Genomic DNA, 22,839 nt, shown 5'->3' with positions numbered 1-22,839 from the left:
TTTTATTCCAGCCCAGTTGATACCAAATTGCAGATGTTATCTAGTAGACTGTATCTTCCAAGAGGTATCTACAAGTAGAGGAATACACACTCCTGCTTACATGGTTGCTGTTTTGTTCAAATTCCAAAGGAATACTCTGAAGTTTTGTGTCTTCAGGCAGTCCCTGTGCTGTAACAAAACTTGCAGAGATATGTGAAATTTATCTTGCAAGGCTGTGGAGCCAAATCTTTCCATGCAAATAAGCACCAGACCTGTTTGCTTAAAGTCTTATTTCACCTGGACAAGTTGGACAAGTTTTTAAAAACAAACAGGTCCACAAAAAATACTGAAGCAACTCATTGTTCCTGATACATTCTGAAAATAAATAGTATTTGTTATAGACTACTGTTGTCAAATCCAGAAGCAGAAGTAGAATAGCAATACAAAAGTAAACAGTGGTAATAAAAAGGTGTTGTCTATAGCAGCCTGTGAATAAGAGTGAATAGTGGACTTTTTTTCTCCACTGCATCCTGTGTACTCATTTCATATTACACTGAAAGCCTAATTTTTTTTCAAAAGGACTGGCAGTTAAATCCATAAGATATCTTTGAAAGGGACATTACCCCTCTGGTGTGCGCAGGGACACATTTCACTAGACCAGGTTGTTCAGTACTCTCTGCAACTTGTCTTTAAACACTTCCAGGGATGGGACACCCTCAGCTTCTCTGGGCAACCTGTTCCAGTGCCTCACTACTCTTAGAGTGAGGATTTCTTCCTTATTATCTAACCTAAACCTACTATCTTTCAGCTTGAAGCCATTTCTCATTATCCTGTCACTATACGCTCTTGTAAGAAGTCCCTCTCCATCTTTTTTGTAGGCTCCCTTCCACATACAGGTACCTAATTCATCTGGGCATCAAGAGGACCTTGTAAAAAGAAAGCTTTCTTGTATGGTGATTTGCAGGCCCACAGTTTTTGTCTCTCACATTTGAGCTGCTGTACTGCAGCATGGGGAAGGGAATCATGTATTCTTCCTTTGCTGGAGTATTACTAATCATACAGAAGAGTCAGTATGGCTGAGATTCAAATCTGTGGGCGAAATCAGTCTCTGATATAACTATTCATCTCAGTAAAATTGCAGTAGGCTTGATTAAAATTATCATGACTGGTAAATGTACCTTAATTTTTACACTGCGGTCACATAGGCTTATGCACTTACACTCATTTTTATTCAAATGAGACATTTGGTAGAAATTCAATGTTACAAACACATATACATGATTTCTCAGAATTTCATACAATTTGGTCGGAAATCTTTCAATATTACATTGTTCTTTTCAGCAGTTTCCTTGTACTGTGCAATATCAGATGGCACTTGCCAGCCTTTTTTATTTTCCCTAAAGTACTATACTTTCTAAAAACATTTCCTGTTTCTTCCTATGGCTGATACCTGAGGCATCTACTCCAGCAGTGAACAGGGATCTGAAGAAAGGTATGCCACCAAACAACAGTTTCAAATTGCAGTCCTGATGTAACAATCATTTCTGTATTACATGTAGAACATGTATATTGTAAACTTGTCCAGTTAAAAATGTTGTACAATATATATGAGTTATCATCAGTTTAATCTTTGTAGACCTTTGCCTGTAAAGTCAAAGTGTTTTGACCTTTTGCACCAACTGTTCCTATTTCACGATCTGGGACATTTGAAACAGGTCTTGGCACAAAGGAGCAGAAGCTATTCTAGGTTATTTTTTTTTTCTGCACAGTTACCTTGTAGTTTTAAAGTTCTATGTCTTGGGACCTCATAAAGGTCAGAGCAAATCTCTGTGAGAGAGAGATCATCTTCTCTGACAGTACAGCATTCTGGTTTCCAGTGCTGAGAAGATGAGGTCTGTGGTATGTCTGATGTTCTTCTTGTCTCTCTTCTTTGGGCCAGCAGGTAGGAGCTGTTTGTGTTCAACATTTGGAGTGAAGGATTGCTTGGTTGCCTGCTGCTTCTGAAATAGCTGTGGAAAGCTACTCTCTAGAGCTTTGGAATCTTACGCCTATTGCTAAAGAAGGTGGAGTAGTGGGAGGACAAGTATACTGTGGGCAATAAACTGTAATAAGTGTAACTTATTTCATGGCTCCTGACAGTGCACTTGTATGTATGTGTATAGAGTCAGTGAGTGCAGACAGAATTGTCTTTGGGTCTTCATATTTTTAGATTTCTCTAGTACTCACAACTAGCAGTGAGCTGGCTATCCTATCCATTGAAGTAATGTATATTTTTTTCCTTTAAATACTGGAAATAGACCTTTCCTTCTCAAGAAGGGGACCTGAAATAACTGAAACAGAGCTGATTTCCTGCATTGTAGTCAACATTGAGTGCATAATAATTAGCTTAAGGGTGTATTTTGTTCAGTTTTTCAGTAGACATTTATATGACTGTGGGAAGAAAATTAACATTTTCAATTTATAATTTTAGTCTAGCGGCAAAATTAGAATTAAACATTTTAAGGTGTAGACTGTATTTTCAGTTGCTTGACCTTTGGGCTGCAGTGACTTAATTCCTCCACATCTGTTTGCTAAGGAGCCACGCCTACTTCTGTAGGGACTGAGCATTTGTCTGGAATACCATCATTTTATGGCAGTTCAAAATGCTGCTGCTTGCAAGTTAAGGTGTTGTGGCCCATGCACATGTTCATAGCTTGACCCTAAGTGAGATAAAGTGTCTTCAATTAAACTGTTTTCATTTAGATTTGAGTGCTACTGGGACAACTTGAGAGAAATTATGCAGCTGCTGGTAGGTCAGAAGAGTCACTGTGACTCATGTATCTAATCACATGCCCAAACCAGTTATCCCTGCTCCAGTCCTGCAAGATTCCAGTCTGCTGAAAGTGCAGAAGGCATGCTTAGATCCCTTTGGGCACAGAATTGATGGCTCCAACTGTTTTGGAGATGTTGCTGTTCTCGCTTGTATGTGCCATAGCGTATTGATGTACACAAGGTAAAGGTAAATATTATCAGTGCAGAATTTTTCTCTCTTGGTTGTAGCAAAGTGTTTTGGTTTTGTTTACTTTATATAACTTCAAAATATTTCACAAATGTCTTTTGCCTCATTAATACAACCTCTATAAGTTTGTGTTTGTACCAACCAGGTGTTGAACACTAGCACAGTAACTTAGCAGCACTTTCCTGAGATGTCAGTGGATGCCTTGGGTTCTCATGTCTGAAGAATTAATCCTCCATGTCAGACTGTAGAGAATCAGTCTTAGCCTCCATGGATGGGGCATAGGCCTCAGGTTTACTGTTGTGTGGCTGATGTTTGGCAAATTATTGCACATCTGCGGCGCTGATTTAACCATGCTCATGAAAGCACACAGCAAACACAAGGCAATGTCACTTTACATCTCTTCTCTGGGCTGAACTAAAATCTCCTCTTATTTGCTCCAATAGGAGAACATCATCACTTGCTGTGAGGTCACTAGAATCAATTCAGACTCAGGTCAGGAGTATTAGCCCTTAATTCCTGGTGATTAAGAGTGATTCTAGCAGTATTTTCCAACAGGGAGGTTTGTACTGGAGTCCTGTGGGTGGAGCTACTTTCTTGTTAAATTTCTTTTGCATTATCAACTGAGTATAATTCTCTGGTTTTATGCCTGTTCCAGGCTTCTGTGTAATGATAAACAGCTGCTTTGTTGCATTTGAGTGATGGATGGAGTTATGCCTTCTGATAAGCAATTTCTTAAACATTTTGAGTTCTCAACAAAGGAAAGATTCTCTCCACTGAAGGTAAAATCCCATTGATCAGTTCAGAACTGAACTCTGAAATCCTGAAGCCCAAGTGGTGAGCCATTGTAGCATTTCTGGTGGGAAAGAGGAATTCTAGCATTTCACCACTGGCAGCAGTTAAGTTTCAGGAAAGTGAGGGGCCATGGAGAGTGTGTGGTGGAGCAGCTCTTTGGGAAACAGAGCCAGTGATTTTTCCCAAATCCAGTCTGAGGCCCACAAATAAAAGGAAAGATTTATTTCCATTGGTCCCATTTCCCTGCATAAAACTGTGCATGGCCTAAGCCAGCATATTAGCAATAGATATTCCATGGATTTCCAAATGGGGCAGCCTGGCTGTGACCTGTCCTGAATGGATGCTGCAGAGCAGGGGAATGGTACACTGATGCTGCCCTCATGTCAGATTATTCCATATTTATCCTACCGTCTTTCTAAGATTAGTTCTCTGCAAATAAACACTTCTTAAATCTGGGGCCTGAATTAAAATCCTTGCAAACCAAATGCAGGCTTGCTTATCTATACAATAGCTGGTGAGATAAATGGTCTTGTTTGAAGACAGGTGGTTCCCACAGATGTTACACTGCTTTCAGGCTCAGTCCCAGGAAGGATGGTTGAGCAGACCCTGTTCAGCTGTGGCATATTGTTGAGCTTTTTTGCATATCTCACCCTTTCACAGGCATTTTATAACCCTTTTCGGTTTCTCTAAAACACAGGTTGCAGCTATGTGGGTTTTAACAGGCAAATTACACAAAACACACTTTTTTTCCTGTGCCTTGGGCCACCCTCAAGCTCATCTAGAGGGGACCCCCTCCATTTTGACCACATTAACATAAGTGCATAACAGCAAAAGCAGAAAGAGCACTTTTACACTGCATTCATCAACACATGAAAAAACAATCTGCCAGGACCAGTTCTGGGGTTGTTCCATTACATATCACAAAAAAAAAAAAAAAAATTGTCTCTCTGCATGCTGGTGCTTTTAAAGCTGTGGCTGCTGACTGAAAAGCTGTTTGCATTGCATCTGTCCATTAAGTACAGATTTCAGTATGTACAGCACCAAGGTGAACAAATCAAATGTACATTCACACCACAACCAGAGAACTGCTGTAGAGAACACATCTGCCTGAAATTCTCACATCCCCACCCATGTCTTACTGTTGTGGTCTACATTCAAAATACCAAGGTAACACCATCATTTTTTCTATGAACTTGATCACAATGGTTTGACAGTAATCTTTGTGTTAGTGTGGTATTGACAAATTACTGCTGTAGAAAAAGTGTATTCCCTGACTGGGGAATGCTGAGCCCTGGTTGAAGCACCGATCTGACACTTAGTAGCTCAGTTCTGCCAAAGACTTGCAAAGCAGCCTTGGCTCACTTTGGATGTATTGGATGTGTTCATACTGTCTGGTTTAGCCCCAAAGTTAGATAGAGATTCTTCCTAGTCTAAGTTCAGAAGAGACCTGAGGGCCATATTCAGGCTGCCTTTTATACATGCTTGTATTGCTATCACAGCTGCATACTGGTCAGTCTGACAGTGGCCTGGATAGCTCCCTAGTGAGCATCTCAGTTACTGTGAGAGTCCACAGAGTCCATGTGCTTTGCAAAGTGGCCTGAATACAACCCTTTGTCTCAGCTCCCTCATCTATAACACAGGGACAGTAGCAAACCTCAGCAAGACTATGGGGAGATGTTCAGATCCCAGTGAAGAGAACAACATGGCTACTTTTATAGGCAAAGATGTACTGTGCTATATACAACAAAAGGGGGACCTGGTTTTAGAGGAGTTTGCCATCTGCAAGAGCTCACTCCTGGTAAAACATCCAGAGTTAAAAAATGGGATGTAAAAGTTAGCAGGAATACACCCTGGCACCTGCAGCAGCATTGCATAGACTATGCTGTATTCCAGCATAGCTATTTCCAGATGGCACTGTATTTTTTAATTTCCCCTTGAAGCGGACTGCTATCACACATATATATCATACAACAAAGATGTACACAAGGGTGAATTATTGCCTGTTCTTTGTTGTACACACTTTCCCAAATATCTGGAGATTTATTTATGTAGCATTTAGTCTTCCTCAGAAGAGAATCTTTGCCTGGAAAAACAGTATATGCAGCAGCTACAGAAGATAAGGAGAAACAGAACAGTATGGCTAATAATGAGAACACCAACAGCAAAAATGTACAGGGTTTTGTCACAGTAATCCTGAGGCTGATGAAAAGGTGGGATGAAATTTGGCAGATACACAGAAAAAACCCAGTAGTTCCCAAGAATGAACCAGAGAAAGAGGAAAAGGCTGAGGGTTAGATGGACGTAGTACTTGTGAGCATTCTGCCTCCAGGGATACTCATCATCGTCATCATCATCAATCACAACAGACTTGGAAAGAAGCTGCCTCATCCTGGTCGAGTCGTACAGCAGAAGAGTCACCTGGAGGCATTGGGGGAGAAAGGGAATAAGTAAAGTGTCTGCAAAGAGTCTGAACAACTTCTGGCCACTGCCAGTCTTTGGGTCAAATTAAATTGGGTGTGGGAAAACAGTGTAAGAGAAAGCTAAGGAGCCAAAAATGAGGCAGGTACTGCTGGAAAATAATGCATTTTTTCCTTGTAGGCTATTCACCAGTGGGGGGTCATACATTTGAAAAAAATTGCTGATGGAAAGGCATGAGAACAGATTGTGTAGGGAGATGGCAGCAGCTCCCACGCTGGAGACTTTTAAGAACAGATTACAGTAACTGCTAAATGACTTAAGTAGTGTAGTTCCTGCCTTGTAGTGGGTAGGTTTTTCTCTTCTAACTCTATTTTTCCATGGTTATAAAGTTGGATCAGTTCATATCAAATTATGAAGCATATAGACTATGACTTAAACCTCAAAGAAATTGCTTTAGATACTTGCAATGTACTGTTGTCAAATTTTCTTCAATTAAGTGCCATTTTCCCAGATTACCCTGTTCCTGCCTTCAGTTGAAAGTAGCAGAGAAGTATGTGGAATGCCATGATGCCAGGTGGTTAGGAAGGTCTGGTATACAGGAAAATGCAGTAGGACTCATCAGTGATGCCTGGGTTTCTCATTTAGTCTTGGCAATACAAAGAACACAACTAGATTCACTGGGGTTCTCAGTCATGTTCTCTTTCATGGAGTTATAATCTATGCTCATTTTTCTGCTTGAAATGAAAGAGAAGAGCATCCCTTATTTTACTCTCTTCTTTCTCCAGAACACTGGGCAAGGAAAACCTGTTCAGGTTTATGTTTTTCCAGGCTCAGATTTTATTCCATGTGCCCCATTTTCAATAGGAAAAGCTTAGCGAGAGAATCCAGAGTTTTCTCTTCTTACTCTTCTCTGGAAAACTGTTTGGTTATATATACATGATTAAATATTTGTTCACAAAACCAACTGGTTTTCCAGACCAGATGTTGGTACCAGTTTTTGAGAAACACAGTTTAAAGTCCCAGCACCAACATAGGCAAAAAAATGGTGTTTCAACTGATGTTTCACATCCAGCTGAGCACTCAAAGCAACAGGCTTGCTCAAACTATCATCTTCTCATATGAACATTTGTTTTACACAGACTCACGAGGCACAGGAGAGATAAATCTGCGTGGCCAGTGGCTTCAGGTTTCTTCATGAGGGTGCCTGTGGCTGGACCTAAGGCCTGCTTCAGTCCATTTAGCTTTCAGCTCAGCACTCAGGTTCTATCAAGCTCAGCAGTGAGAGTGGATTTAAATGGCAGATGAGGATTGGGTTTGAGGCAGTCAGAGAGACCTCCCAGGTAGATTTATGAATCTCAACTGTATCTAAGTACTTCACAGCAAGTGCATTTAATTCTTATGGATATTGCCTTGCCAAGTGTGATTGAAGAAATTGTTGGCAGTTGCTCACGTTGTAACTAGCTGCTGAACATACATTTATGGAGCAGCATGGCATGAATTCAACAGGCCTCTCTGGGTGCTCTAGAACGGTTCAGTTGCCTTGGTGAACAGTTACCATTGCTTTTTAAAAGACTGGAGGTGGTAAAGAAATAGATGAGGAGTCTACAGACTGCACAGATCTGGGCTAGAATGACTTGCTATTAGATCATGTCCATCACAGAACAGCATCCTTTCCGACTTCATCCTGCACCCATTCTGTGACCTTTTAACTTTCAGAGTGCAAACGAGGGCACTGCTGGATGAAGTCAGTGCAGTCAGTGAAGAGAACAGAGGGCAGAGTTCAGATGGCCAAGAGACTTGAATTTGGCTGCAGACCAAGCGCTGAGATAACAAGTGAGTGAAGCTAATCATGTTCTGACCAAATGCATTGCCAAACTGCAAAATAAGCAGTCCTGCTGTCAACTGAAGAAAAATTCAAAACATCATTTGATGTCAGCATGAATATTAACTGATCTGTTTGCCACCTTAGTTATAGTAAGAAAAACTGACTTTTAAACCAGAAATAGCTAAGAGCAAGGCAACATTTTTATGAAAGCTTCAGTCCACTAGCCTCAAAATTTCCTTTCAGTTCTGCTCTAATATTTTCTAAACTCTTATTAAATGATTTGATTATACAGATAAGTCCACTGGCGAATGACTAAGCATTTGCCAGTAGAACTCACAACACAGCAAATTCCTTGTAACAAGATTAAGCACTTTCCTTTTTTTTTTTTTCCCCATTTTCTTATTTACTAACCAAAGGTCCTTGGAGGGCATGATTCATATCCCAGTGATGTACTGTGGTTTTTTGGGTTACCACTCTGAAAGAGTGCAGTGAATGCAGAGGCCTGCAGAGGAGGATTCTTTCCCCTTTCTTTTAGTCCTGGCAACGAAAACAGGCTAGAAATGTTGTGGTAAGGCTCTTCATGCTCCCTAAAGGCCAGTTAAAACCGTCTGCAAAGGGACTGTCAGAACAGGGTGGATCCTTTAGAGTCAATGCAGAATTATGTAGCTTTATAGTGACCAGGGTTTATCACAGGTATGAGGGTGCCTCTACTTGTCAAACTGCCAGAATGTGGCTCAGCAAAGATATAAGTGAGCACAGTCCACTAGAAGACAGACAGTTGTGGTTAGAAAATGGTGCATCTAGATTAATAAGCCCTGCTGTGTTGCAGGGATATATTTACTTTGGAAGGAAGTGATTCTGCTGCAGTCATTTACTTCTGGCCAGGTCAGAGTGGGAGTAAATTGAACTTGTGAAGGACTATGTACAAACACAAGTGGTTTTGTAGTACTCCCAAAGTAAGGAGAATAACTTTGCTTTTTGTCCTGTCTGTATGAAAATAATGGAGGAAGATTTGACATGCTTGGAAGATTGCTTGTGGAAAAAGGACCCCATTTACCACAGACATCCATGATAAGTAGCCATTTTCCTCAGCAGGGATGGTAGCACAGATGCTGTGGTGCAGTAGAAAGTCACACCACAATGTGTGGGACAATGCTGAGCTCATTAGCAGCTCACTTGACTGACAGGTGCTTTTGGTGCTGGAACAAGCACAGCCTGATCTGGTAGCTCTCCAGTGCTGGGTGCATGTGGCTGTGTGGAGCTAGCATCATGTCTTAACTAGCAAGTCAAAGTCGAGTCACACAAAATATTTTTCACACACAGAAGGCACATTACCTTTAAGCTGCCAATCACACCACCCACCAGCAGATATAAGGGAATCAGTGGCTGAACTGGGCAGTCTTCCAAAAACTTCATTCCTGAATGGCAAAAATGGATGTTTGTTATCTCAAGTGGCCAGATATTGCAACAAGCTGTACAGTGAGAACCATAGCGGCTGTAGGTGAAGTGTATTGCTTACACCCAAGACTTGTATCCTGTGTCTGTTGAAATGGGGGCTAAATTAAAAAGGGGCTGCACCTCCCACTAGAGGAGTGAGGGCCATGAACAGGCAAAAGGCAGGAGGAAGGAGAGCAAAGGCAAAACCAACATTACTATTTTCTGGCAGTACTAATTGCAGCAACATATAGAGGTCATTAGCTTCAGCCACAGCTCTTTGAGCTGGACAGGAAATTTTCATCAGCAGTAGAAAATTCACTGTAAATCAAAACTACAAAAAAGGAATTCTGATAAACTTCCCCCAGGATTTTCCTGCTCATTAGTTCCTATGAGTGTGGCATGTTCCTGAGTCAGATGCCTGGAAGCTTGGGAGCCAATACCCGTGGGTGCACCTGGAACTGTTTTAGCTTTCCAGGCAGCTGATAGGGAGCTGTAAAAGCTCAAGTTTCCAAGCTCTTTGGGTTGCTGGAGGATAAAAGAATTGGTTGTTATGGAGCTGAGGACCCTGGCAACCCTCAAATCTACTGTAAGAAAGAGAAAGTTGGGTAAGTTTTAGGGAAGAGGGTGTATGGCTGTGTGAGGATGTTGCTGGCAGTAGAGACTGAAGCTTGTGATACAGGTCTGTGGCAGTGAAACTCATCTGTCCAAATATAGATGTCTGCAATGCAGGCATCCATATGTGAACTAGTTTTCCACACTCTGTAGTCAATAGGTAGAAATAGGCACTTGTAAAATTCAATTCACTTATCTTAAGATAGGCATTTGAAATGGATCGGGTGAGTTGGTCCCTGAAAGCACTTCTGTCTCTCCATGGCTATACAAGGAATCCAGACAGCCAGCTGTAGATACCTATAAGTTAGCTGGGATGAATCCCCTGCACAAGTCTCTTACCCAATGGCATCTTCAGAAATTTTAAACAGTTCATTACACTGTAATTTTATTGGTATTGATCCCGTGTTTCAGGGCTTTGATGGATCAGTTGCACAGGGTAGAAAGGATTTTCTGTTTTCTTCTTGCTATATAAAGAGCTTGCAAGGAGATATTCTGACTTTTCTCTGAATAAGTGGAGTCACCTAGTTGCAGGACACCAAAAGGAATGTGCTGGTCTTAGTGCTAAACATCTCTCAGGTGAAATGTCTTTCCTCCATTTTCAGAACTACACTGAATAGGAGGAATTAGGAAAGAAGTACCAGTGGGTTTTGGTTTGGTGGAGGTTTTTGTTGTTTTGGGGTTTTTTTTTGTTTTGGTTTGGTTTTTCTTTTCTATGGCTGTAATCCTCTTTAGCTTGTCAATTTGTCCACCAAATCCACTGCTATTGCTGGTGCAGAGCATTGCTCATGTACTGAAACTCTCCTGCACGCTTTGCATGGCATAATACAGGTGCTCTGGATTGTGGTTGCTTGCTACAGGTCTGACTTTAGTCACAGGACAGTGTTTTGTGGTCTGCAGTTTTGTGATCCACTGTGTGTAAGGGCTGTGGACTCTTCTATATTAAGTATTTATTACCAGCCTTTGTATAAATGAAAAAGGCTGCACTTAAATGGATTTGGACTCTCTCCCCTTTCATTCTTATTACAAAGCTGTAATTTTTTTGTCCATTTTGCCACTATGTAACATTGAGACCTGCTCAGATTCCCAGCTTTAGAGGGGTGGGCAGCAGGAAAATTGTCACAAATTACATCATGTTCATCAGAAATCTGCTGCCAAGGTTTCCAAAGTACTTGGCCATCTAATAGACTGCCACAAAAGCAGCTGGCCAGGGATCACTGGGAATATATTTCAGTTTAGGAACCTAGGCAATTTCTATTTCCAGTGTGTTAACTGACATTTCAATTTGAGGGGGGAAAAAAAAAGTCGAGAAAAAAATGCCTTTCTTTTTTTTTCTCATGCTGCTCTGATTCTCTTTCCCAGGCAAATCTATTATGGAATCCTTTCATATATATAACATGACATCAGTCAGTCTTGGGAAGGATTTGAGTGACAGACAGCGGCACTCTGTAGGTTTTGGGAGAATACTGCAGACAGATATGACAGCAAAAGAGTAGGTCAAAGCAGGTGATACAGTGGTAACTTTAAAAATACACCCCAAGGTGTGAATAGGAAATGTGGACCTACACTTGACAGATGGGCACTGGTATTTGTTACAGTGAAATCAGTGAATGTGAATGTGCCAATCAGTTCTCACACAGCATGTGTTTGGTTTATCTGGGAGCACCAAAACTATTTGGAAAGCATCAGTGCTAGCTCTTCTTTCCCATAAGCAAGAGATATGTTCTCCTTTGACTACTAGAGATGTAATATGTGGACCATGAGAGATCAAAGGTCTGCTTCTACTGCAGTGGTCCCTGCCAGCCAGAGCAATCTGTGGTTCAGAGTGAAAAGCCATTGGGCCTGACCAGAACATAAACCAGCACAGGAGTCCAAATGAATGAACCAAAGACCTGTGCAAGATCAGGCACAGCCTGAACAGCATCCAAAGGGGAAAAAACAAGAGATGGGAGGCTTGGGAAAGCAGAGGTACTTACACATTTTACCTCTTGGCTACCACAGAACAACACTGCAGTGGGTTCCAGGACAGAGGGTCCAGCAAGTGGAAAGAGCACTTGTGAGCAAACAGGACAATGGCTTCTCTAAGGGCACCATTTGGGTCAGTGCTCTGGCATGGCCCATAAAGGATTGCTACCAACCAAGTGTCCTTGTGACTCATGATTATCCATGAGATGAGGGTCACGACAAATAAAAACCAATACAGCATTGGCCTCTTTTAGCTGCTTTACTCTTCTCAGCTGAAATGGCTGAAGTACACCCATAGGAAAGGAGGGCTGCCGTATAGCAAGGCTGATCAGCTCTTTGGTGCCCACTACACAACTTTATTCCTAATGGGAGGCAGAGACCTCAACATGCCAGACCATTTTCATGTGTTTCTCATGGATGGCTGCAGCTGTCATCACTTAGCACAGACCTCAGTCGAGCCCTGACTGTGGGCCTTATACTTGGATCTAGGTGCTGCAGAAAATTTATCTCAAAGTAATTGCTTTTGGGCACCATTTTATCAGAAAGCATATCAGCAAATCAGAGGACTGGCTGAAGGACTGGAATGCAAGGAAAGATTGTGTTAAACAATAATTGCTAAAGCACAAGACTGGTTCCCAAGTAAAGGCACAGAGTATGAGAATAGGTTTCAGACAATTCTCGGCAGCTTTTTAGATTTGAAGAACTATTTGGTGTATGAAGAGTAGTACTAGTACTGAGTTAAATTTGAACAGGGGGCAATTTAAACTACTTATTTAAAAAAAACCCCTGTTGTCAGCTTTCAAATGTGATTTAGCTACCGTTGGGGAATCCTGTGTATAAAGGTACTCTGGACAACATACAGGAATGGGTTATTGAGAGTAATCCTTCACTGTCCTGGAAACTAAAAAAAAATAAAATAAATCTCTATACCTTTGGAGTGTTTAGTGAAAAAAGGCATCTTCTCTGCCAGTAAAAGTGAAAAAGCTGCTAAACAATCTATGGCTTAAGTGATGTCACTAGTCTGCAGCTTGGAATATATGCTGAGTCCTTTTCATGTAGCTTGAATTATATTGTGATTTACAGCATTACAAATTTTAAGAGTGTATAATGTTAGCGTGTAATTATTACCAGAGCTGCCTGTTATTAATCTCCGAGTTTTAACAAGTATTTTATCTCTCTTATTTAGTTTTCCTTTGTAGGAAGCAAGAGCCAAAATGACTGGAGGCACATCAGCAAGTTTTTTTCTGAGATCATGATAACAGAATATTATCAGAAAATCATAGGGTTTTGCTTGGAAAATAAATATCTGCATTTTCCTTGACATTTCATTTTCCTAAAAATACCTCTGCTGATATGGAGTTGCAGGAAACCAATATCCTCTGACAACACTACATTATAGTGACATTATCTCTTAATTTCAGTAAGTTGTGGGGAAAAAAAGGGCTCTGTGTCTGATGCAGGAGATATCCAGAGCTCCAGGCTAATATCTTACTATAGACTTTCCAATTCTCACTGATCTTAAAGATACTGTGAAATATTCCTGAGAAATTATATTTTTAAGTGGTCAGATTCCAGACCTGGATTCATTTCCAGAAGGCAGGATGTTAGTATGCATGGAAACCATGCAACATTTTGTATTATACCTTCCCATCCCTATTTCACAGTTCAGGCATATTCAGCCTGGGGAAAAGCTAAAGCTAGAATCTTCTTAAGGGATAAATAGCAATCTTAAGTCATGGATACATAGAAGAGCAGAAGTGTTGAGATGCGGCACTTCAGTCCACTTCCCTGCTTCCTAATTGCTCCCCAAACCCTCATTAGAACTTCCTGGTTCCTAATTAGGACATCCTAATTGGAATCCCACCATAGTCATGAGGGGTACTTTGAAAGCCCCAGATTAAGGGAATGGCACCAGCCTTTAGCTGAACACTTATTATGTGGGTTTGGATAAATATCCATGCCAATGGGCCAAGCATCCCAACTGCCTAAAAAGTCACCTCATCTCAAGGCAGACACCTAAGAGAGGGGGTGGGAATTTCACTGTCAGGAACGTCCATTCCCCTCAACAGTCTGCAAGGACAGCACACAGCGCTCAGCCTGGCTGTGGATGCACACAATCCAAGTCTAGGTGGGTTGCAGCTTGCCCTCAGCATCTGCATCTAGATTTCCTTTGGACCATCCTTCATGAGTAATGAGGCACCAGGTGAACAGCTTCTCAAAGACAAGGGCTCTTGAGGACTTTGAATTCAAAGTGATCTGAATACACTGGAAAAAGGCATTCAAAATCTACAAGACAAAAACTGATAGAGCCAAACACTATGTGTAGGGGAGGCAACATCAAGGTAAATAAAAAAACAAGATATGTCTGGTAGAGAGCAGCACTGCCAAAAACCATCTGGGCTTACAACGCATCATAAACTAAATTGGAGGAAATGGGTTGGTGCAGAGAGACCATGTTTCATTTTGAGGTGTGTTTACAGAAATCCTGCATGTTAAGCAGAGGAGCTAATTACTCTGCACTGCTCATTCCTCTGGTTTCAGCTAGAGGCCTGTGTTACATCATTCTTTTATTAATTAGGAAAAATTCTTCCATTGGCCAGAGGTCAAAGGAGGGAGGCAAAGATGGAGAAAAAAAAAAAAGCTACAGAAACAGTGACCTATGAGGTCAGGATGAAAGAATTAGGTTTTTAAGGGAAAACAAAAGAGAAGATGGAGCAGGGTTATAATAGCAGCCTTCAAACAGTTCAAAGGATCTCTTGAGTAGGACAGTGACCAATATGTTTTTGTGACCACAGTGGGCAGGACAGGCTGTAATCTGTTTAATTTGCCATAGGGAAGATTTAGGTTGGATATGGGGAAAAATATTTTGTCTTTGAGAGCAATAAAATGTTGAAATAGCCTCCTTGGGAAGCCATGGAATTTCCTTGAGCAAGGGCAAGTTAGACATCTGTCTGGGATGCTGTGACAGGTACATGGGCCTGTCTAAAAGCAGAGGTGAATTGGTGTCTCCACTGATGTTTCTCTAGTGGGGTTCACAATCCATATGGAGGATATGAAAGGCCCAAAGGGAGCAATGAAATGTTACAGAAAAAACAAAGATCTATGTTAATAGTAAGGGAAAGGTGATGCTTAAGAAAAGAGGGGCCTTATGCAGTTTAAAAAGGTGTAAAATTCTGCAGCTCAAAGGATTTTCCTTTCCTAAATATTTGATCTTGAAATGCTACTCACAAATCCAGCTTTTGAGGGGTTATACAGAGACAGATCAGCCAAAAACCAGGTCTGACTTTCAAAAAGGTAGAGAAATAGCAGCCTACAACATCTTTTTCCCTTCAAGCACTATACTTCTACAATTTTTTGCAGTGTAGTTAATACAGAAGGATCCTGAGTAATGAAATCTTCTCATATGTCAGATTCTGAGCTTCCTCCCACAGACAAAGCTGGGTTTTGAGGTAAAACACACTGGAGGGGTTTTTAAGATAAACAGGGTCAGAATTCAGGTACTTCTTCCTTCCTGATACGGAGTGTGGGCTGAGATTCTGCCTGAAGCTAAAGTACCAAGACAGGGGTTTAACAGTTGGAAACCCTGAATTTTCCAGTTCCTTTCTTCCACCAGAGATGTTAACCTGCCACAGAGTGCCAGGAAGTTTCTATTTTCAATTTACTTTAGTTGTCGACTTACCTATAAAAGTCATGGACAGTGGTAAGGCAAGGAAAGCGAGGAGCCCAAATATAAAGCATGCTGTGAAGGAGAAAAGAAAGACAGTATTATTTGGGCTAGTTCAAGTTTAGAGGCCAGCATTTTCCTCCAGTTCTTTACAGATGCTCTGTAAATCCAGACAATTGTGTAAGAAGAAATACAGTGCACTTGATGGGGTGAGAATATCACCTGCATGGTGCAGCATTTGTGGTGATGAGACCAACACATGTTTTATCACTTCCAGGATGCAGTGAGAGACACAAACAGATTTTGCAGCTACTGCTTGCAGCTTGACTTAATCCAAGGGCAAAGAGTCATCCACTGCTGCCTTATCTTGCATCCTTTTCAGAGGCACTGCCAGGCAACTGTGCAGTAACAAGTAATTCTGCATCAGCTAATCCATGGCAACTGATGAGCCATATCTGTTTGCTAAGCAAATAGCAGCTTTAATGCCATTCCACTCACTTTTCACTGATAGCTAAATAAACTGTCTTTATCACAGATGTGAATAGTTTCTGGCTGGTCTAACTCCCTGACCCAGCTCATGAGCTCAAAGGCAGCAGCCCTGCTGTAAGGAGTGGAATTTATCATTGGGCTAGATCAGCTTTAAGCTGTGTGGAAGGATGCTCTTAGGGGTGCACACAGACTCTCCCTGCAGGTGAATGGACCAGAGGGGCTTACCTACAGAGTTGCTGGTGTATCTGAGCCCTGATGTTTCCCCTGCACAGCCAGGTGCTGCAGAGGATGAGTGCTTACCTTCCTGGTGGGTGAGGGACACTAGCGTCTAGAACAGTGTGAGCAGCCTGTCTCACAAGATGTCACCTCTGTGCCTAATCATGAACACTTGGCAACATTAAGTGAAATGCTGCCCTGCCAAATGAGAGTAAAATATAATGAGGGCATTCTGTGTGCAAGTGTCTCTTCAGAGCCCTCCTAGAAATGGCTCAGGCTGCAAGTGGGTGCTTTAGGGTACCAAAGTGCAGGTGGGCATAGGTTGCAGAGGGGCCGAGAAGAACATGGATAAGAAAAGGAGTAGGACGTCTCCTTGGAGGCTTGCAAAAAAAATCTTGGAGCAAGTATTTGGAGTTGGCTTGGGACCAGCCCTTTCTCTGGGTAAACTGTGTCCTGCAGTTCCCCATGCCAGAGAACTGCAACCTCTGCAAGGTGCATGGTGTCCTCCTGGCCATGCAGGAGCAGGGACACTGCCAGCACCCTGCAGACAGTGCCACTCTGGAAAATTCCGCAGCACTGCCAAAACACCACCCTCAGGCTGCCTTAGAGAAAAAGGGCAGCATCACTGCCTGTTTTACAGAAGGAGAAACAGAGAGGACATAGGAGCAGCATCAAAATTCAGAGCAGATCCACAAGGTTTTCTGACTTGCAGACATTTTTCATGGGAGCACACCATCCCCCACATGCTGCTCATGTTTTCTCCGCAGAGAGCCAGGATCTTTCACTTAAGAGCTTGAGAGACATCTTTCTCAGGAGTAGCATGTTTGTTATCTCCATGAACTGGGAGAGACTGAGGGTATTTTGAGCTGAAGAAAGCACTTCTGTTCCTTTGTGCCACCCCCTCCTCCTTTCTCTGTCGGCCAGTCTCCCTCTCTCTCTCTCTCTCTCTCTCCCCCTCTCTCATTTTTGCTCAGACTCCTATCTCTTGAGTGCTGCATAATACAGAAATTCTTCCTCTGCCTGAATAGTGTCCTACACTTGACTAAGCTCTTTCAACCACTGACAGCCTCTCATTAGAACAACTCAGCCTAGAGCCTCCCTTTTCACCACATGTCACATTTTGTGCTAGCTCCTCTTGCTGTTATCTAGACTATTCTTTCATATCAAGAATTGATGGTATTGTAAATGAGTCGGGCTTCCAACATCATTTGTGGGCAAACAGTGCCCACAGGTTGGGCAACCCATTTATCTGGTGCCCAAAGGGGTGCTGCTCAGGTCTGCAGGCATTGCACCGACTGCCTGGTGTGGTGGCCACAAGTGCTGTCACTGCAGCGCAGCCCTCGGAGCGAAGTCACCCCTCTGCCTGTGGTTTCGTAGCTGCCTCCTGTCCCTGCCCGTGCGGCACGGGAGGTGCTCAGGAGCCCGGGAGAAGGAGGAGGACGAGGAGGAGAAGGCATCGTGTCATTTGTTAGTTGTGCAACGCCTGTTCTGCCTGACCCTGGGGAGGGACGCTGCAGTAACCTCTGAAAAAAAGCTCAGGGGGCTTATCCATGTGCGAGGCTGCACATCTGGCACACAGGTGTCCGTGCTTGCTTGAGTCTGACATCTGCCCAAGAGCCCGCTTTTGGAGGGGAGAAGTGGGAGGTAGAGACCACTCAGAGCTCAAGAGAAAGAGATAATGGTTCATTAATTCCGCTCCTGAAGCAGTCGCTGGGAATGTATTTACTCATTATCTCCCCATTCAGCTACAGCCTCTTAGGTCTCGAATTGGAGGGGCAGATGCATAGTCTGGGAAGGCTTCCAGATCCATGTTTAACAAAGTGAGACTCTTCAACAATTGCCTACACAACTGGCAGGGCTCTGCAGCCACTCTCAGTGTCGCTAGCAGCGCTAAAGACTGATTTTCCCTAAATGCGTGGGGGTTTCACAGAAATGCTGCTCAGCCGGGATACACGTATTCTCTGCCTGGATTTGTCTGGGCTGTGCTGCCCCGTTCTGGTGCGAAGACAAATTGCTTCAGAGAATGGTACTTGCCGCAGGGTAGCCCGGCTCAGCAGAGAGGACCTGCCTGCACACGCGGGGCTTTGGTGTTTTTGTGTCGGCGATATCGCCTCACAGGCTGGTCAGAGGAGACCCTGGCCCCATTCCTGTGATAAGTAGCAAAAAAGGGCTGTAGTCTCTAAAAACACAGCACAACCAGGGAAGTGTTTCCAGTCATGGCTCGAAAGGGTATCTGGTGCCTGGGCATAAGGCAGGAGACCTCACTGCTCTGTATCAGCAGGGCAGCACCTGCTGGGGCACTGGTGAAGTCCTGCTGTGGATCCCAACGTGCTGGGAAATGGATGGAGGGAAGAGCCCGTGTTTGGGATCACACCAGAGGAAGAGAACTGGTGGCTGAATATCTTGCACATTCCTTGAGATCTGTGGTCACAAAAATTAGATCAGTGGGTGCAGGTTTTGTGTCTCCTGCCCAGCAGCACAGTCAGCTGATATAAATCTGCTGTTTGGCTGAGTTCCTCTTGCCATGATTTCCCCACAGAAGTAAACATGCTTGAGATCACTGTTGACGTTCTGGCTGTATGTCATGGTCTCTCTTCTGTCTGATGCCTGAGCCTTTGCATCTTCCACGGCCATGCCCTTGCACTGCAGCTCTCCTCCTAGTCCTCTGCCACTCCCTTCTTGTGTCTGGCCTCAGGACACACAGCCTGTTGCCCCCTGGCATCTGCTTGGGATCTGGAGGCAGTATTGGAGGTGACACCAATTCACCTGTGGGCTCCTCAGACTTTATTTTGCTGCCATGAGTTTTCCAAGCACTTGAATGATCAGCTCAAGCTGTCCCTATTTACTTTCAGGAGAGAGAAAAATTTCTTTCTTTTCAGGTAAGAGTCTTCACAAGATTTTCAGAAGCTATTTATGACTATAAATCTCAATCTACCTACTCTCCCCAGTAATATGCTAATACAGCTGTAGTGCAAGCTGCTCAGTAGAGTGACAAGCCCTCTGATAATAAATACAGTAATAAATGAAGTGTTGGTTACATTACCATCTCTCCCAGGTGCTGCTATTTGTTCTGTAGTCTGTCAGGTTCTGGATAAAAAAGAATTTTTTTTTTTTTTTTTAATATGAGATACTACCAGCTTCCAAACAAAGTCTGCAGTTACCCCAGGATTTATCTGCATGAACAAGCTGAGGAGCAAAACTCTGTGTGAAAATATGCCAAAGTATGCCCTTTGGACGACACCCTGTGGGAATGCTGCTCTGAAGGGGCCTGACTCCCAGCAGTCTGGGTGTTAGGAAATTTGGGTCAAATTCAGTTGGCAGGGCCCCATGCCTGCTGATGCCCTGAGGCAGGCACAGATGGCAATGCAGTAGCTCAGCAAGCAGTGTCACAGTGTGCTGCACTGCAGCATGGGTGCTGTAACAGGCTGGAGTGCAGATGGGGAGCAGGTATTTTCATCCATGTTTTATTCCTGCATGGCATCTTCAGGCATCACCTGCAGTGCTGATAGGCACTTGGAGAAAAGAAAGAATGCAGCCTGTGAGGGTGTCATGGTGGCAGAGAAAGTCTTGACAGATCTTCTGAAGAATCAGCCCCAGTAAGATCGTATGTTTTAGAGACCAGGGATGAGTCTGCCCATGATTTTGTAGCTGTGATTACTGGCTGTCATTCTGTGCTTTCAAGTCACAGGAAAATGTCACTATCTCAGATGGGATATGCAGAAAAGACTTGAAAGAAGTAACATGAAGGAAAGGAATTAAATCTGTTCAGCTTGGCTGGCCACCACCAAATAAAAAAATAACAGCAAGGTTTGAGCACTCAAAACCAGACCTGTGAGTGATCCGAAGAGTAGAGACATGAGATATCCTTGAGCAAAACCAAAGACTGCTCTGTTCATGAGGCTAAGTGCCACAGCAAGGAGATACATTGGTGGAATAGTCTGTGGGGATGAATGGCAGGAATTCCATCCCTGGCATGATTTAATCCCTTGACCAGACTAGATACTCAGAAGCTGGAGAATTCACATTAAGGAACAGCCACTCTCATGGAGGCCTCTAGTTCCAGTGCAAAGCCACCATTTGAAGCAGGGAAAATGTGAGGAAAATTACCAAATCCCAGCTCAGGGCCACCAGCTCTTTGCTGTGTTCCACCACTCTTTCCTTAGGCAGGGTTGAATTCCTGCAATATAGAACTTTGGTACCCAGATATCAGCATCACACCACCTAAAATTTATGTCCTAGGTGTAGCTGCCTTGGGGGTTGAGCAATATTGCAGAGTGTCTAGCCTGGATTTTATATTATGCCTCTGGATACTGAACTACAGTTATGCCATGATCTAAATTCTGGTTTTGGCCCCTTGTAAATAATTTCCAGAAGTAATTTTATAACAATATTTAGGCATTACATATAGAACCATTCAGTTTGCTTTGCAGTAGACCCAGGGTATTGGATTAGGCTTTTTTATTCTGGTCAGTAAATTGAAGACTGAACTTAAATTGCTACACCAGGAATGAAAAGATGCTCCACAGGTGGGTTGGCTCTTGGGAGTTATTGAAATACCAGGAGACCAAAGGTACAAATGTGGCTTTTACTGAAAAGGTCTTTGAAAAATAAATACAGGATGATGAGGAAAAGGGAAATTAAGCATCACTGCATTTCATGAGGGCTTGCATTTTAATGAACATAAAATCAATTTTTGATGCATTAGCTGATCCATAGCTAAAGCTGAGCTTATTTTGAACTTAAGCATGATAAGAACCTGAAGATACTCTTCTGGACTGGTATTTCTGAGTTCCTCACCTATGGGTAACTTTTCAGGTACCCAAGAGAGCGCTTCTGGTGTAGAAGAACATAGGTGAGATCAGAACTAATCCAAATATTTTAAAAAAATTCTAAAGGATTAATTATTTTCTCTCTCATCATTGAAGTTCCAGTGGTAATTTAATAACAGGGAATTTTGCTTGTAGACACTAGGAACAAAAATCAGAGAAAATACTGCTTTTGACCTTTTAAATTGTAATATTCACCTACCCCCAGCAAGGGGCTGCTTATGGAGGCAGCAGCCCCTTGTGCCAGGGAGCAGGCAACAGAGGGAAGAATAACCTGTCCCAGATCTCACTGGGTGAAAGGAGGGATATTCCTGACCACATTCCATCCCCAGACTTGTGTCCCTGTGCCATCACACAGGCTGGCAGCAGTTTTGTTTGGTGGGAATTGCTCCTAGGAGAGTTTGTTCTCAGGCTGGCTGTGCTGCTTTTCACAAGGTGATTTTCCCTGTGGATGCTTCTGCTGCACTATGTGTAAGGTAACACTTCAGAGAGGAGGCAAACACATTATTTTGCTAAGGCTGTCTGTTGCTGCCCATATTTAGGTACATGGTGATGTTTGTTTGAAATTTTGTGCTAGTTGCTATACTTCAAATGCTGCAACAGGCAACTGCTGTTAGGGTAGAGTTACTATTGCACACTCCATCAGTACCCAAAATTATCTAGGAAAGGAAACTTCAGTGGAAGATTCAGGTGGAACTTGGTACCATTGTGATTCCTTTATATACTTGGCTTAGCAGCAGGGCTGCTAAAATACATGAGGCAATGGCTACCAGAACTGCCTTACCATTGCTGGCAATTTTAGATATACACCGGTGGCAGGCTTTCTCCAGGCCAGCAGCCATGGTGGTGAGCCTTTGGGGTGCCTGTGGAGACAGAGAAATTAATATGGCTGTGAGAAGTGTCTTTACCTTACGAAGTATCTTGACTCAGAGTACTCTCACACATGCTGGCAGGCTTTCACTGCCCTCAAAAACCCAGCCAGCAGTGTGGCATTCCCAGAGGCAGGTATACCTTCCAGCAGCCCCAGGCTTGCCTGCTGGTGATGATGCTCAAGCCCTGGGGTCACAGGGAGGCTGGGGGAGAAGTATTAATGCCATCTTCCTGAAAGCCATGAAAGGTTCTATCTTCACTTTGATTGGGTTTCGAGCAGAACAAAGTATTTAACTGTTATGAGAAAACCCAGGGAAACAGGTAGGGCTTGGTGCACAAACCTCAGCAAGAATTGACTAGTGAGCAAAAATGAATTAAAGAAAAAAAGGAGGAGAGAGGATGAAAAGAGTTTTAAGGTCAAGGAGGATTCTGAAGAAGAATATGGAAAAAAACCTGCAAACCACAGGGAGCCCAGAACAACATGCCATTGACAGAAAAGTAGCTGCATTAGAAAGTAGCTCCTTGTAAAGAAGAATTTTTACAAGGTGGGGTGAGGGATGAGCAAGCAGCCAGGCATCCGAGCTCCAGCCTCAGACAGCACCAGACAGTTAAGTAGCATTCCACATCAGTGGGAGTGTGGAAGGCTCACACAAACACACACACACATACACAAACACACAGACACGTGCTCCAAGCCGCAGCTTCTGACCAGGGTCACCACAGGTCTGCCACCACCAGCAGCTGTGTGACA

The 22,839-nt window shown here is 43.0% G+C and overlaps 1 protein-coding gene across 1 annotated transcript; it reads right to left on the bottom strand.

The window, feature by feature from the left end:
• Nucleotides 1–5,824: 5,824 nt before the first annotated feature.
• Nucleotides 5,825–22,060, bottom strand: TMEM272 (transmembrane protein 272). The gene is made up of 4 exons (XM_030234705.2): nt 22,003–22,060; nt 15,703–15,762; nt 9,348–9,430; nt 5,825–6,187 (listed from the first exon to the last, which is right to left on the bottom strand). Exons 1-4 carry the CDS (start codon nt 22,058–22,060, stop codon nt 5,825–5,827), a joined length of 564 nt encoding a protein of 187 aa, XP_030090565.1.
• Nucleotides 22,061–22,839: the final 779 nt, after the last annotated feature.

The sequence above is a fragment of the Serinus canaria genome, chromosome 1 (genome assembly GCF_022539315.1).
Source record: "Serinus canaria isolate serCan28SL12 chromosome 1, serCan2020, whole genome shotgun sequence".
NCBI lineage: Eukaryota > Metazoa > Chordata > Aves > Passeriformes > Fringillidae > Serinus > Serinus canaria.
Note: the sequence above shows the minus strand (reverse complement) of the source record. Positions and strands in the feature narration are given on the sequence as shown.